Here is a 14,438-nt window from a genome sequence, read left to right as displayed (position 1 = left end):
CTCCTATTCTACACTGCTACTGTCTCTACACACAATATACTTTTCTATGATATTTCAGCACAACAAAACTTATGGATGGACATATGCTGAGCCATCCACAAGACTGGTTCAACACACATACACACCAACTAAGGAAAAAAAACTTGTTAACTTTCATATAAAATTGGTCATGAGTATCTGTCCATGGTACCAACTTGAGATCTAAAAACATTTTCCTTTTTTTTGTTTGTAATAAATTTACAAGCCTCTTTGTAATAATTTTAACACCAATTTTTTTTTTGTTCAAAATGAAAAGGGATGGCTCCAAATCTATGATTGCTGCATGTTAAATATATTAAAATTTCTTTTACCCTACTGTTCTGGCCCAATATGAGGCACTCAAGACAATGGGTTCAACACACACACACACACACACACACACACACACACACACACACACACACACACACACCTCAATTATTGTCCTCTACCGTGCCATTTCACAGGGTCCACCTATTTGAAGTACCACCAGAAGTAACTGGCGATGATATCATTGCTAGTTACTTTTGGGTTGTGAGGCCAGAACAACAAACACCTGTAAGAGGCTCAGGGTAGACAGGGCAACTTTTCCAAGCATGAAAAAGCATGTTTTGGAGCCTTGTACTGCTGCTTGATGTGTTGCATTTCTGGTCTTGCTGCCTAGCAGCAGGTGTCTCATGAATAACACCAGACACCACCAGTGTCACCAGATACCACTGGTGGTACCTGTACCACTGGTTGAGAAACACTGGGGTAGAAGAGGAAATTTCAGCAGGTGCAGCTTGTCATTTCACAGAGGGTAAATGGCACCTGCTGAAATTCTCCTCTCTACACAATTGCTAAAGGTCCAGGAGCACAAAGTTGAAAGGTGAGGCACCCTTGGATTGATAGGCTTTAAAACTATACAGTACACACTTTCCTGGGAGTAAGCCTCCTTGAACACTGTCTTCTGTGTAGATATGCAGAGGACGGCGCTGTCGGATTCCCACTGGGTGGCGTGTGTGTCTGTGCGTGTGGTTCCCTCTCAACACCCCAATGTTTTCCAAATCATGTTTCTTTTTTTCCATCACAGGCAGCTAAACAGAGAGAGAGAGAGAGAGAGAGAGAGAGAGAGAGAGAGAGACCCAGAAGAAGAAATTGGGCCTCCATGAAAGATGAACGGCAGGGCAAGGAAAGAGTGCAGGAACAGCATGTCATTGACTACTATGTGCAGGGGAACAATAGCAGGGGAGGGCACTGACGTTCATCTGTTGCTTGTGGGCAAATATTCACTGCATTTATTTTCTGGTCGTTATTATTTATTTCGTATCATGACTATTAAACCTAAGGACATAAGAAGAGCCTGGCTGGATCAGGCTCATCTAGTTCAGCTTCCTGTATCTCTCAGTGGCCCACCAGATGCCTCAGTTGACCAGATACAATGGAGGACAGAATGCCTATCCCTTTAACCATTGTATAGAACAGGGGGAGTAATGGACTCTTTGCTCACAACAGGAGAGGAAACTGAACGCTTTCCACATGCGCTGCCTCCGACACATCCTCGGTATCACCTGGCAGGACAAAGTTCCAAACAACACAGTCCTGGAACGAGCTGGAATCCCTAGCATGTATGTACTGCTGAAACAGAGACGCCTGCGTTGGCTCGGTCATGTCGTGAGAATGGATGATGGCCGGATCCCAAAGGATCTCCTCTATGGAGAACTCGTGCAGGGAAAGCGCCCTACAGGTAGACCACAACTGCGATACAAGGACATCTGCAAGAGGGATCTGAAGGCCTTAGGAGTGGACCTCAACAGGTGGGAAACCCTGGCCTCTGAGCGACCTGCTTGGAGGCAGGCTGTGCAGCATGGCCTCTCCCAGTTTGAAGAGACACTTGGCCAACAGACTGAGGCAAAGAGGCAAAGAAGGAAGGCCATTGCCACAGAGACAGACCAGGGACACACTGTACTTGCTCCCAGTGTGGAAGGGCCTTTTCAGCCACACTAGACGCTGTTCCAGAACCACCTTTCAGAGTGCGATACCATAGTCTTTCGAGACTGAAGGTTGCCAACAAGAACAGGGGTCTCCAAACTTTTTGGCCAGTGGGTCACATAAAATATCTGGCATGGTGTGGAGGGCTGGAAAAACAATTTAAATATAAAATTTAAATAAATAAATTAGAGATGGAACTTAGATGAGTGAATAAATAAATGAATGAATGAGTGGGCTCATTCATTCAAGCTCTCTGGCCCTCAGAACACCCTCCAGACATATTCAGAGCACAGTTCTGGTCATGTTCAGTTGAGTGGGCCAGAGGCTTTCAGGGGACAAGAGGCTGGCTGGAAAGAAGCTTGCTGCAGGCAGCATCTGGCCCCTAGGCCGGGGTTTGGAGACCCTTGGTATAGAAGATGGAATTTTGGCAGGAGGAGCTTTTAAACCCTTCCATCTTGAGCTGCCCCTGCCAAAATGCCCTTTCTTATACTGGAAAGGCACTCTGTTAAAGGAACAGGTTAACAGAGAGTTAAATAGGTTACGTGGTTAAGAGCGCAATCCTAACAAACTTCCTATCACTGGCATAGCTGTGTCAGTGGGGCATGTGCTGCATCCTGCAGTTGTGGGGGCAGTCGAGGAGGCCTTCTCAAGGTAAGAAAAAGTTTGTTTCCTTACCTTGGAGTTGCACTGCCCTTACGTCAGTGCTTGGAAGTGGGCTAGGACTGTGCCCTAAAGGGACAACCACGTGTCCTCCATTGTATCTGCCCTCCCCCCGGGGTCAGAGAGCACACAAGACTCCAATGCTGGTGCCCTCCTTCACACCAGGCATTCTGACACAGCCTACTTCTAAAGCAAGGCGTTTGCACATAGCCATCACGGCTTGTAACCCATGGTGGACCTTTTCTCCAGAAATCTGTCCAGTCCCCCTTGAAAGGCATCCAATGCCAGATGTGATCACCACATCCTGTGGCAAGGAGTTCCACTGGTACTGTAGTGTTAGGACTGTTGCAGTGGTAGGACTGTTACTATCAGCATCATCTACCTCACAGCAGGGTCGTGGGGTGGGAGGGGAGGCAGGTGAGGCAGAGCCTCCCCACCGGAGTCCTTTGAGACGCAGCGGCGCGTCTCGAAGGACTCCGGTGGGGAGGCTCTGCCTCACCTGCCTCCCCTCCCACCCCACGTCCCTACCTCACAGGGTCGTTGTGAGGACAAGAGAAGGGGAGGCAGCAGCCACGTCCCCCACCCTGAGCTCCTCATAGCTGGACCTGGCTGTGCCACTGCCAGGGGCCTGCCCAAGGTCACCAGGGCTTGGAGGGCCCAAAAGGGCTGCTTAGAACCCACGGGGTTCTAAACCGCCTCTGCGCGCGCCCCGTGGCCCCTCCCACCGCCCCCTCTTCTGCAGGGGGGGCACCAAAAGAGTGGGGGGGCATCGAAAGGAGCAAACAGACCGGAAGTGGGCCGAGAGGCTTTGAGTAGCGGACCGCTCCGCTCTGCGCGCGAGCGTTCCATTGCGGCAGGCGGTTGCCCGCAGCCCGAGCGTTGCGGTTTGCGCGCTCTCCGCAATGGGGGCCGGGTCCCTCCCGCGCCCCGGGGAACGAGGGTTCCGGCGCTGTCTCCGGGTCGCGCGAGGAGGCTGAGGCGAGCCGAGGTGCTGCCGCGGCTCCTCCGACCCCTCCCGCGCCTGCTCCCCGCTCGCGCCGGCCCCGCCCTCAGGAACGCCGCCGCCGCCACTGGGATGCGGGAGGCGGGATGAGGAACCTGGAGCCGCCTCAGCCGAGGCGCCGCTGCGGACGGCGAGGGACGGCGGACTGAGCAGCCAGCCGGCCGGGCAGCGACACCGCAGCGGCGCAGGAGCCCCTCGCTCCTTCCCTCTCCTCTCCTCCGACTCCCCTTCCTCCCCCGCCGCCTTGCTGCCGCTCCCGCCGCCGCCGCCCTGGGGTCGGGCGGGCGACCGGGAAATCGCGGCGCTTGGATGCCTGGAGCCCGCGGCAGAGACCCAGCCCCGAGCCCGCCATGGGCTGCTGCGGGAGCGCCGCCTCGCAGGTGAGGGATGAGGGCCCGGCCGTCCCAGAGTCTCCCGGTGCGGTGGGCTCTCCTCCTCCTCCCCCTTGTTAGAATCCCCCCTGCGGTCTGAGGATCCCCCACCCCAATTCTTCATCTTCCTCCTCCTCCCCCCCTTACTAGTGTTCCCTTCCTGGGGTCTGAGGATCCCCCACCCCAGTACTTCATCTTCCTCCTCCTCCTCCCCCTTATTAGAGTTCCCTTCCTGGGCTCTGAGGATTCCCCACCCCAATTCATACCTATCCTCCCCAGTTCGGTTACAGTCTTCCACCATCACCCTGGCATGTTTACATTTATTGGCATTTTTAAAAACCATTTTCCTCCCTGGAGGGTACACAAAAGGGGTTGTTGTCCATAAACTTATGCAACCAAAATGAGATTTAAAAATTAAACTGTGGTGAAGCCCCCTTTGCCTTCTCTAGGATGCGCACCCATCACGCCTGTATGTGTGCTCTCTATCTTGGGTTGACAATCTGATCCTATGCATGTCTACTCAGAAGTCAGTCCCATTGTGTTCAGTGAGACTTACTCCCAGGAAAGTGTGGATAGGATTGCAGCCTGACAGCCTAATCCTATCCACACTTTCCTGGGAGTAAGCTCCATTGACTATAATGGGACTTACTTCTGGGTAAACAGGCATAGGATTGGGTTCTGAGAGAGCTGGCTGCTCCTGGCTTGCCACCACTGAGAGCATAACACAACATCCGTCAGATTATTACCACTGCTATCGCCACTGCGGTCCTCCAATCACAAGCATTCTAACCCTGGCGTTGATTTTAGAAACTGTATCAGTTGCATTTCTCTGCTTTAAAAGTGGAGGGAGTGAGTGGCGAAAGCGATACAAGCTTATCAGGAAAAACAGCAGAGCTGAAAAGAAAAAAACATGTTGTAAGTGCAGCCTCTTTCAGCTACCCATCTCTAGGTGTTCCTTCCTTGACAAGTTTGGAGGAGGACGAAGAGCATCCTGGTATCCTCATCACTAAGCTGTTGCCTGCTTTTCCACCACCCTGAATGTCTTTGCTGCCCCATTGCTAGCCTCCCCAATTTTACTTCCACCAACATGCATGCTCACGCACTTACCCTTTGGAATGTGGTTTGGTGCTTCGTGACATCAATTGACCTATGGGGATCTTGCCACTAAAATGCCTCATTTAAGCCTTGCTGACACTAAAGTTATAGTCACTGTCATCACTCCCTACTCCATTAGCAGCCTCCTTCCCATTAGCAGCCTCCCCATTTCATTTCATTAGCAGCCCCCCCCCCATTCTTGCTTCACACAAATAGCTGATATTCTGTTAATCCCTCAGTTTTAATAGCAGTTTAGTGCTGACTCAGGGTTGTGGTAAAAAGATGAATTTGTTCCATTTTATGTTTAACTGTGGGGTGGTGATTCTTACCTGTGTTAGTGAGGACAGAAACTACTTAGATTTGCAGTAACTTTCAAATGGATTTGTCCTTACTAAAAAAAATGGATTTGGAAGTATGTTCTTCGGGCCTATTATCTCTCCTGCCAAACACTGCTCTCTTGCAGGACAGATGTGAAGATTTAATTGTCTTTTGATGGGCATGGCTAATTTCTTGCAATTGTGTTAAAACTATTTTCTGTCTTTTGTGTGTTTGAGTGAAGGTAAGAGGCAATTTGTCAGTGTATTGTGTTCTGTCTCCTACAATCCATACTTGTCTCTTCCTTCTGTAGAACAGCCTCTGAGAGAAGCTTCAATAGCCCAAGATGGGACTGATAAGAAATTCTGTGTAATAGCAGCATTGTGTGCGTGTGTGTGTGTGTGTGTGTGTGTGTGTGTGTGTGTGAGAGAGAGAGCGAGAGCGAGAGAGAGCGAGAACACACTTAAGACTATTGTTGGCATATACCTGGAAAAACAGTAACTGTATCAGGTACATCCTTAATGCCCAACTGGTATTTTTTACACCACCACAAAATTTCCATAATGTGTGTGGCTGGGCATGTGGTTAAAGCATGGACTGACCATTTCATCATTTTCTCACTGCATTGAACTGTTTAATTCTTATATGATCATGTGGATTGTTTTGTTTGGGGGTCGGATTGATTCTGAAACCTGTTCTGTTGCTCTTTTTTGGGTCCAAACAATATACATAGAGGGTTGCTCCTTTTTAGCCATGCAGATTAGAGTCAATTTCCTCCCCTTGCATCTTCTAGCATTACCTGCCACCTGCTGCACAGTGTGCTTCTCTTTGATCATGAGACTGTGTGCTTTGTAATGGTGTGAGTTGATTTGAGAAGCAGCTGGCTAGTCTGTGAGTGGTCTTGCCTTGTGGAAACAATGAGAATTGAACCTGTGGTTTGCTTTTGACGTCCATATTTTGAGTTCATACTTGGTCGAAAGGCATACATGGATTTTTTTAACCAGTGTTCACAAATTCACATTCCTTGTGCTCACTGACTTAAAATTAGTACCTCAAGTTCAGTTTGTTCTCTCCTCCCCCTAATTATCCTGTTTTTTTTTGTTTTTGTGGCCTACACAACTTTCTGTGTGTTTGTTTTCTGCATGAATGGGTTTGAATTCACTCTTGACTTGCTTACCTTTGTTCTTTCCATTACATTTGTTGGGTCACTTTTTTCTTTATTTTTTTTTTTACTGTTACAATATTTTTCCATCTGTGTTTCTTCCCATCAGTTATACACATCCCTCTTCAAAAATGTCATTAATTCAGCTCTACTACGTTTGGGAAGTAGTATTTCCCATGATGCTTGTGTGCTCGTGTTTATTCTGCATCCATCTTTTTTCTGTCTTTTCCTTACCTTGCATTTTATTGATCTTTGTTCAGCTAATTTTTTTTTAAAGTTTCCTTGTGGCTGATCTTAATTTGTAGTGGAGAAGGAGCCTTGGCATCACACTTAGTGTGCTCTCCAAAGTGTCCTTATGTCACGCATTGGCTGTTTTTTGTTTCATGCTTGCTTCTGGTTTGTTTTTCCTGCAGGTTGAGTGATTTTAGCTTTCTTGCATGTTGTCTGCTTTTCCAGTCACCTCAAACTGCAAACTGCATGCTTGCATTTTGTTCTTAACCAGCTCCATTTGAAAATGTTTCTCACTGACCCAATTATTTTTATTGACATTCTTGTATGAATTATTCCTCATGAAGTCTAATCTTCTGTATATTTACTCAGAAGTAAGTCCTATGGTGTTCAGTGAACCTTACTCACCGATGAGTATGCATGAAATCACATTCAAGGTTGTAATTCTAAACACACGTTCAAGAGAGTAAGCCCCATGGAACACAGTGAGACTTCATAGTAAAGATGCACAAGATTACGCTGTTAGTCAAGTTTGTGTGATACCATCCTAACTTTTCATGGATTGCTAGGTGCTTCTAAAGATGCTTTTCATCATTCTCTCTGCTCTGTCTCTTACAGATTTTTTTTCTTTTGTGCATCTCCATCTGCCTTTTTGGCATTGCTCTCTCAAACAACAGTTTTAAACTTTCTTTTGCTTTTCACCTGACTTGCCACTTTCTGGTTCTTCTCAGCAATCATGCTTTTTATTTCATTTTTATTTTATTTTTATTTTATATTGTCACTCATCCAGTAATGCTCTCCTTGAGTGTAGAGTTCATATTTTCAATAAAACTTGTGAAAATTTTCTTTATGCATCTCAGCTATCAACTGGTTCAGTCCATTCTACCCAGCATATGGCTTGTAATAAATCACTTGTCAGTCTTTTGCGTAGACATATACAGTAATTGCTTGGTTACTAAAATGAGAGGTGATGGAGCTTCAGTATGTTCAGATAGCACAACTATTGCTCTGGAAGTAAATTCGGCAGAGAAGGAAAAGCACCCTGAGCCACATCCTTGAAAACATGTTAAGGAGGTAAAGCCTAGATTTCAATCTGCTCCTTTTTCCATGGTGAATGCCAGCCTTGGGATCTGTGTCCAATTTCCTGCAGAAAAATGTTTGGAACAAGACAATGGGAAACTATTAACTTGTTTTGTCTAGTGTCTAGACACCAGTCAATCGATTCTCATATTTTCTAAGGCTTGGTTGATTTCAGTCTTGCATGGTCTGTTTCGAGTACAGTCTGCATGGCCTGACAACCTGTTTTGTATTTACAAAGCAAGACTGCATACTCATGATCTCTTAACTGTTAAGGCATAGCTAATCTCTGTTATTTTCATCATGGACTCTTGCTTAAGAACATAAGAAGATCTACCTAGGCCAGCATTCTTTGTAAGAATCCCAGTTAAGAAATTGGCCGGTGTGGGTCTTCTCCCATCTCATGGAACATATTCCATGAGGTTAAGAACACCCTTGTGTAAGTGGCTATCAGATGACCCCATGATGTAATGGCAAGAGTGAGGTTTGTGTGGCTCTTGCACTTACCATTCTCATTTAAGACTATATATACAGTCAGACAGTTTGTCCATGCTGTGTAGGGAGCTGAGAAGGGAGCTGCTGCCAGGATCTTAGGGAGAATGGTTCCCAACCTTGCTAACTAAGGACCTCTTTAAGGGGACACCTTTTGCTTATAAAGCATGGTCTCTTCCTGTGAACTATCCTTGCAGCACTTTCCAAAGTATTTCTGGCATTTCTCTTCATAGCTAGCCTGCTTCGCCTAATTTCTTCTACTGGCCATTTGTTAACTGTTGCTGTCTCTGAGGAGGAACATGTTCAGGGGAAAGCATGCATCTAGCATTGCCAACTGGCTAGAGTTTTATATGGAAAGGGTGGCTTCATTGGCAATTATGCACTCATGTTTTTGCATGGATTCATAGCATTGTGCTATGGAAGAGGCTGGTAGCATTTTGTAAGGTTTATTCAGGGTCAGTATGCATGTGCATTAGGTTCGTAGAGTCTGTGCAAATTAGATAACCCAGAGTAGCGTCTGAGCCTACTTTCCATCTCAAAAGTAGGAAAGTACCTTGGTGGCCACTGTCATGCTAGGTGGACCCATCAAATTCTGCAGGACAAGTGTGGAAGCATTCATGTCACAAAAGCTTTTTGTACATCCAAAGAGGTGCTTGGGTTTGGTTGGTAGAATTTCTGTGAACAGAAGGTTGCAAGCCTGCACAGATAATAAGAACCCAAGAATTAGGGCTACGACCAAGTCTAATGGATTTGTTTTGGGAAGAGTGGCTTCCGTGTGATCGGTAAAGCTTCCATAAGTGACTGAACTTCTGTGTTTTATTTGTATTATTTAACTGGTCACTCAACCAAAAGTTTTTTGCTTGCTAGACAGTTGCCAGTTCCTGTTTTGACTGGAAAGGAGGGATGAAAATGAAAACATAGAGCTAGTGGTTTAACTGCAGTGCATAGTTTGCATAGTTAAATGTCTAGCCCAGCGATTTTCAACCTTTTTCATCTCATGGCACACTGACAAGGGGTAAATTGACAAGTCACACCATATTGCTGGCACAGGGATCACATCCCCCAATGGCCCTATTAATAAATGACATTCTCCCAAAATCCCATGGCACACTGGTTGAAAATGGCTGTTCTAGTAAATATAGTAATATATCCATACTGTGAATGCAATTTACTTTGAGCTGGAAAAGAAGTGTATCTCTGTTTAGGCATCCAAACTGTCATTTTGTTGCAAGTGCATGTGAACCTAGACAGCTAACCTAGTATTTAGTCCATCATTGATAGTTCTATAGGTGGTTGATATCTATTACAGAGGCTTTTCAAGTTTTTCCTAGAAACCTTGCAATTTCTCAATAACATCAGTAGTGACAGGGAAGTTTCTGTAAAGGACAACCTGCCACTGCCACAGGTCTTTCCTTGCTGTGCGCAGCCACAGGGAGGTATTAGGCCTGTTCTATCTAGGAAGATGTGTTTTCAGTGGGTCTGTGGCAGTGGTAGGGTCCTACATGCTGACCTCTGTCCCAGATAAATTGAAAGTGTTTCTTAGAACACTTGTCTGAAGTCTTGCAGAGCTTTTTTGGGTGGTTGTATTCTCATCATACAAATGGAAGAGGGAAAGGTTCTCCAAAGGTAGGAACTTGAAAGCCATGGATGTGATGTATAATAAAAGCTGGAATGTCATGAGTAACTTCTGGGTGATGGGGGTGGGAATGATGAATGGTGTAGATATTACAAAGAGTGTATTTATACATTACACATTACAGTTAGTCTTTGAGTTCTTTACCTTGTTATTTGACAACCACAAATATTTTAGTCTTCTGCATTTGATGTGATGGAAAGTGCAGGTAGTAGCTTTTGTGCTCCATTAATTTAAGCATTTTTCTTTTATCAGAATAAAACAAAGTGGGGTGGGAAGGAAAGTGGGGTGGGTTTTGTTTCCTGCTACTTCACACTTTTTTAAATTTAAAGAATAGATGTGTGTTCATGCGTGCATACATATCCACTCAGTTTGATACGTGGACAGCTTTCTGATTGTGTCTAGTTTGACACAGTCCTCTGTGTAATGAAACAGTTGCGATAATAGAAGATAATTGAAGAAGATGTTAATGACTTAAACTACTCCAAGCAGCTTTTCCCAGACAGTCAACATCATACCTGTCATGATAGCTTCAGGGCACTGTTTCCATCCATAGTATAGTTACCTCTGCAGATCAAGTTCCTTGGTTTTGCTGACAGAAAGAAAGTCAGGCAATTGCTTTGGAATTTTCCACGCGACCCATTCAGGTCTGGAGTGCTAAACTTTCATTTAACTAGAATTTCATCTAAATATACTTTTTAGAGTGATCCTAGAAAATTGATAATATGGAGTCAAGTGAAGAAAAATAACTTTTCCAGGGTTTTACCTAAAGATGCCCTGAAGGCATTTAAGGACCAAATTACGTTACAGTAAATGCGTTATTTGGCCCTGCATTAAAAAAAAATAATTAGGTAGCCATGGGGAAACTGATCAGAACCATGGAATTTAGCTCTTTTCTGTTGCACCATAGTCCTAATAGATTATGCTTCAATGCAGAGGCTGTTCAGAAGAAGCATGATTTTTTGGGATTGTGGTGCAGGGTTAAATAATCCTTCCCCACTGTCTGAGGTCCCAGTCTTGATAAAGGTCTTCACAGTTATTTTACTAGGGTCGCCCAGAAAGTAATGCACCACATTTTTTTTCTTCAACAATTATTTATTGAACACAATGAAACTTACACACAAGAAAGAATGATGTTTCTTCTACACTCCCTATTTTTCCACATAATCTCCGTCCAGTTCTATGGCCTTCCTCCAGCGAGACACAAGGGCATGTATGCCCTGTTGGTACCACTCCTTGTTCTGGTCACGAAGCCATTTCTGCACTGTGCGAATCACCTCTTCGTCATCCTCAAAATGTCTTCCGCGAATGGCATCCTTTAATGGCCCAAACAAGTGGAAGTCTGAGGGAGCTAGGTCAGGGCTGTAGGGTGGATGGGGTAACACAGTCCAACCCTGTTTAGTGATGTGTTCCGAAGTTCTCAAACTTGTGTGAGGCCGAGCGTTATCATGTTGAATCAAACATTCACCTGGGTTGTTATGGCGCCGAAGTTGCTGGAAGCACTTCTTGAGTTTGGTTAATGTCTTCACATAAGCTTCAGAATTAATGGTGCTGCCTCTTGGCATCACATCAATGAGTATGACGCCCTCACAGTCCCAAAACACAGTGATCATGACCTTACCGGCAGAAGCAGTTGCTTTGAATTTTTTCTTCTGTGGAGATTGAGGATGACGCCATTCCATCGACTGTCGTTTTGTTTCGGGCTCAAAATGGTGAACCCAGGTTTCATCACCTGTCACAATCCTGGACAAGAATGCTTCCCCCTCATCTTCAAAACGTTTCAGCAACTCAGAAGAAATGTTTTTTCTGAGAGATTTGTGGTCCACCGTAAGACAGCGCGGAACCCATCGTGCACACACTTTTGAGTAATCAAGAGCACGGATGATTGCATCCACACTTCCTTTGCCGATTGACAGCTTCAGCGCCAACTGCCTAGTCGTTATGCGTCGGTCCTCACGAATGAGCACATCAGCAAGCTGCGTCTTGTCAGGTGTGACAGCCGTGGATGGCCGCCCCGAACGCTGCAAATCTTGGAGCTCTGCCGAACCGCCTTCTAATGGCCTCACCCTCCGTGCCCAGCGACTAAACGTATTTCTGTTGACTGCAGATTCTCCATAAACTGTACACAAACGTTTGTGAATGTTCCCAACAGTTTCTTTCTCCGCAGTGAGAAATTCAATGACGACACGCTGCTTGTAACGTGCATCACTTACAGACGCCATTTCGAAACACTGCTGCAGCTACGCTATCTGTCTGAAGAAACCAAAAATTTGTGTGCGCACTCCTGAAAATTCAAATAATGTATATCTAAAGTTTCGCATTCATACCATTACTGTAGGCTGAGAAAAAAAATGTGGTGCATTACTTTCTGGGCAACCCTCGTAAAACAACCAATAACATAAAGACATATAGACAAGTTACACATTTATTGTATCATGTAGTTTACACCTATTGCAGACATCCTTTTCAAGCAACAATTAAAAGCATCAGGTATGTGCTTTTCTACTTAAGTAGAAAAAAATATAGGGAGTAGTTATCTTTGCAACTCTTTGAGATTCCTATGAAAAAAATAATGTTGAAGCCATTCATGAAACTTTGAAAAATGGGAACCAGAGCAGACTTCATGTGAGCGAGTTCTTGGACCATAGCTGCTCAGCATATATGATTATTTAAACAAGAGTGGATAGTGCACATTTTCCAACTTTATCAGCCCAGTGTTGTGCTTGCCTATAAGTACTTTGTAAGGCTGGGCTAAGAGTTAGATTGATAAAACAGTGTTCAACCAGGGCAAACAGAAATGCTTTCTACAGGGAAGTGGAATCTATTGAGGAAAACCTAAAGGCTGATTCGCACATTAAATATTTTAAGGGTACACTTCAACAAAACCAAACCAGTAGGGTTAATGAGACAAAGATTCTGTGAAGCAGTGTCATGCAGATACTTGTTGGATGACAAGAAATGGCAGCCAGTCTTGCATTTTTGCCATGGAATGCATGGAATTACCCCAATGATAGAAAGTCACTTGTGAAGTGAAACAAATTGTAAGAAGAATGTAGTCATTATGGTAAATCAATTGTGCATGGACTTCTGTGATATGGAACAAAGGCATCTAATTAAAGACTTCTAGATTATTCAGCATTAGCCCCAAAACTTTATTGGAGAAAGATAAAAGCATTTTATTTTGTTGCCAAAAGGCAAGGAAGATTTTGACATATTGGATTTATTCAAGTGAGAAAGTAGAATGATGACAGTGAGGAAAAGAGGACATCTCAGAAGAACTATGTATGTTTGGCTAAAGGTAGAAAAGATAACAAGTTGTCAGTTTTCAAATACAGTCATTCGTCGCTTAGTGACAGGGATGCAGACCTGTTGCCAAGCGAGGCTTGACGTTATGCAAAGCCTCTGAAGGCGAGGGGAGCTGCGTTTCCCTCACCTCTGAAGGCTTTTCTGAGCCTCATAAAGGCAGTGCTCATCTGCACGCTGCTCCTATGAGATACAGAATGCCTGTTTCAGGCAAAAACACGTGACTTCCGCTTTCCCAGGGAACCAGTAGTCAGGTGTTTTTGGCTAAAATGGCCAGTCTGAGCCTCAGAGGCTCAGAAAAGACTCCAGAAGCTAGAGGAGTGTGGCTCTCTGGCTTTGGAGACTGGGGGTGGTGAACAAGGACAAGTGGTGGCAGTCGCATATGCGTGCCATTGCTGGCCAGAACATCGCTAAGTGATGCTCACCAGTATGGAAAAGGAAGCAAGAGGAGGACAAAGAATGTTGTTCGGGGATGAAGGCAAGAACTGCCATTCAGTACAATTTCATCCTTCCTGAATGCCTTAGATTAAATTTTATTTCTAAATTTTATATAAATGAATATATGTTCACGTAAGATTGTTAGCTTGCTGGTCAGAAACCAAGTTATTTCTCTGTTCTGTCCAGAAAGTGGTTAGCACTGAATAGTTATTAAGTAGTAGTCTCTACCATTTGTCTCTCATCAAGCTCTACCTTATACAGCACAAAGGTGTCAATCTTATACACACTTTCCTGTAAATAAGTCCTACTGAAATTGAACTTACTTCTGAGTAGACCTGCAGTTTTTTACTTGCATGTATTCAGAAGCAGCAGTGCTGAAACCCAGAAGTTCCATGCTGATGGTACCTATGGGTCCCCAGTCAGGTCGCTTACTGGCCTTAAGGGAGTAGCATCCCAATTAAAGGTTGGGAATGCCTGCCCTGGGTGGTCGAGACCCCAAGGTTGGGAAACCTTTTCCTAGAGTGAGAAAATGACTCATCTGGCTTCAGAAAGTAGCTAGGTGGAGGGTGAAACTGCTGAAGTAGAGACGCCTGCGTTGGCTCGGTCATGTCGTAAGAATGGATGATGGCCGGATCCCAAAGGATCTCCTCTATGGAGAACTCGTGCAAGGAA

General features: G+C 45.0%; 1 protein-coding gene across 2 annotated transcripts in view; it reads left to right on the top strand.

Moving 5' to 3' along the window:
* Positions 1-3,514: 3,514 nt before the first annotated feature.
* SLC44A1 (solute carrier family 44 member 1) overlaps positions 3,515-14,438 on the top strand; it is a 113,596-nt gene continuing 102,672 nt past the window's right edge. The window contains exon 1 of one of the 2 annotated variants that reach the window (XM_066615171.1): positions 3,515-4,032. In XM_066615171.1, coding sequence (XP_066471268.1) covers positions 4,003-4,032 — 30 coding nt within the window. In that variant the 5' untranslated portion in view covers positions 3,515-4,002. The remainder of the gene's footprint in view (positions 4,033-14,438) is intronic. The other variant, XM_066615172.1, reaches the window with a different exon arrangement.

Source organism: Tiliqua scincoides, chromosome 2 (genome assembly GCF_035046505.1).
Source record: "Tiliqua scincoides isolate rTilSci1 chromosome 2, rTilSci1.hap2, whole genome shotgun sequence".
Lineage (NCBI taxonomy): Eukaryota > Metazoa > Chordata > Lepidosauria > Squamata > Scincidae > Tiliqua > Tiliqua scincoides.
The sequence above is the reverse complement of the archived record's forward strand: the minus strand, read 5'-3'. Positions and strand labels throughout refer to the sequence as shown.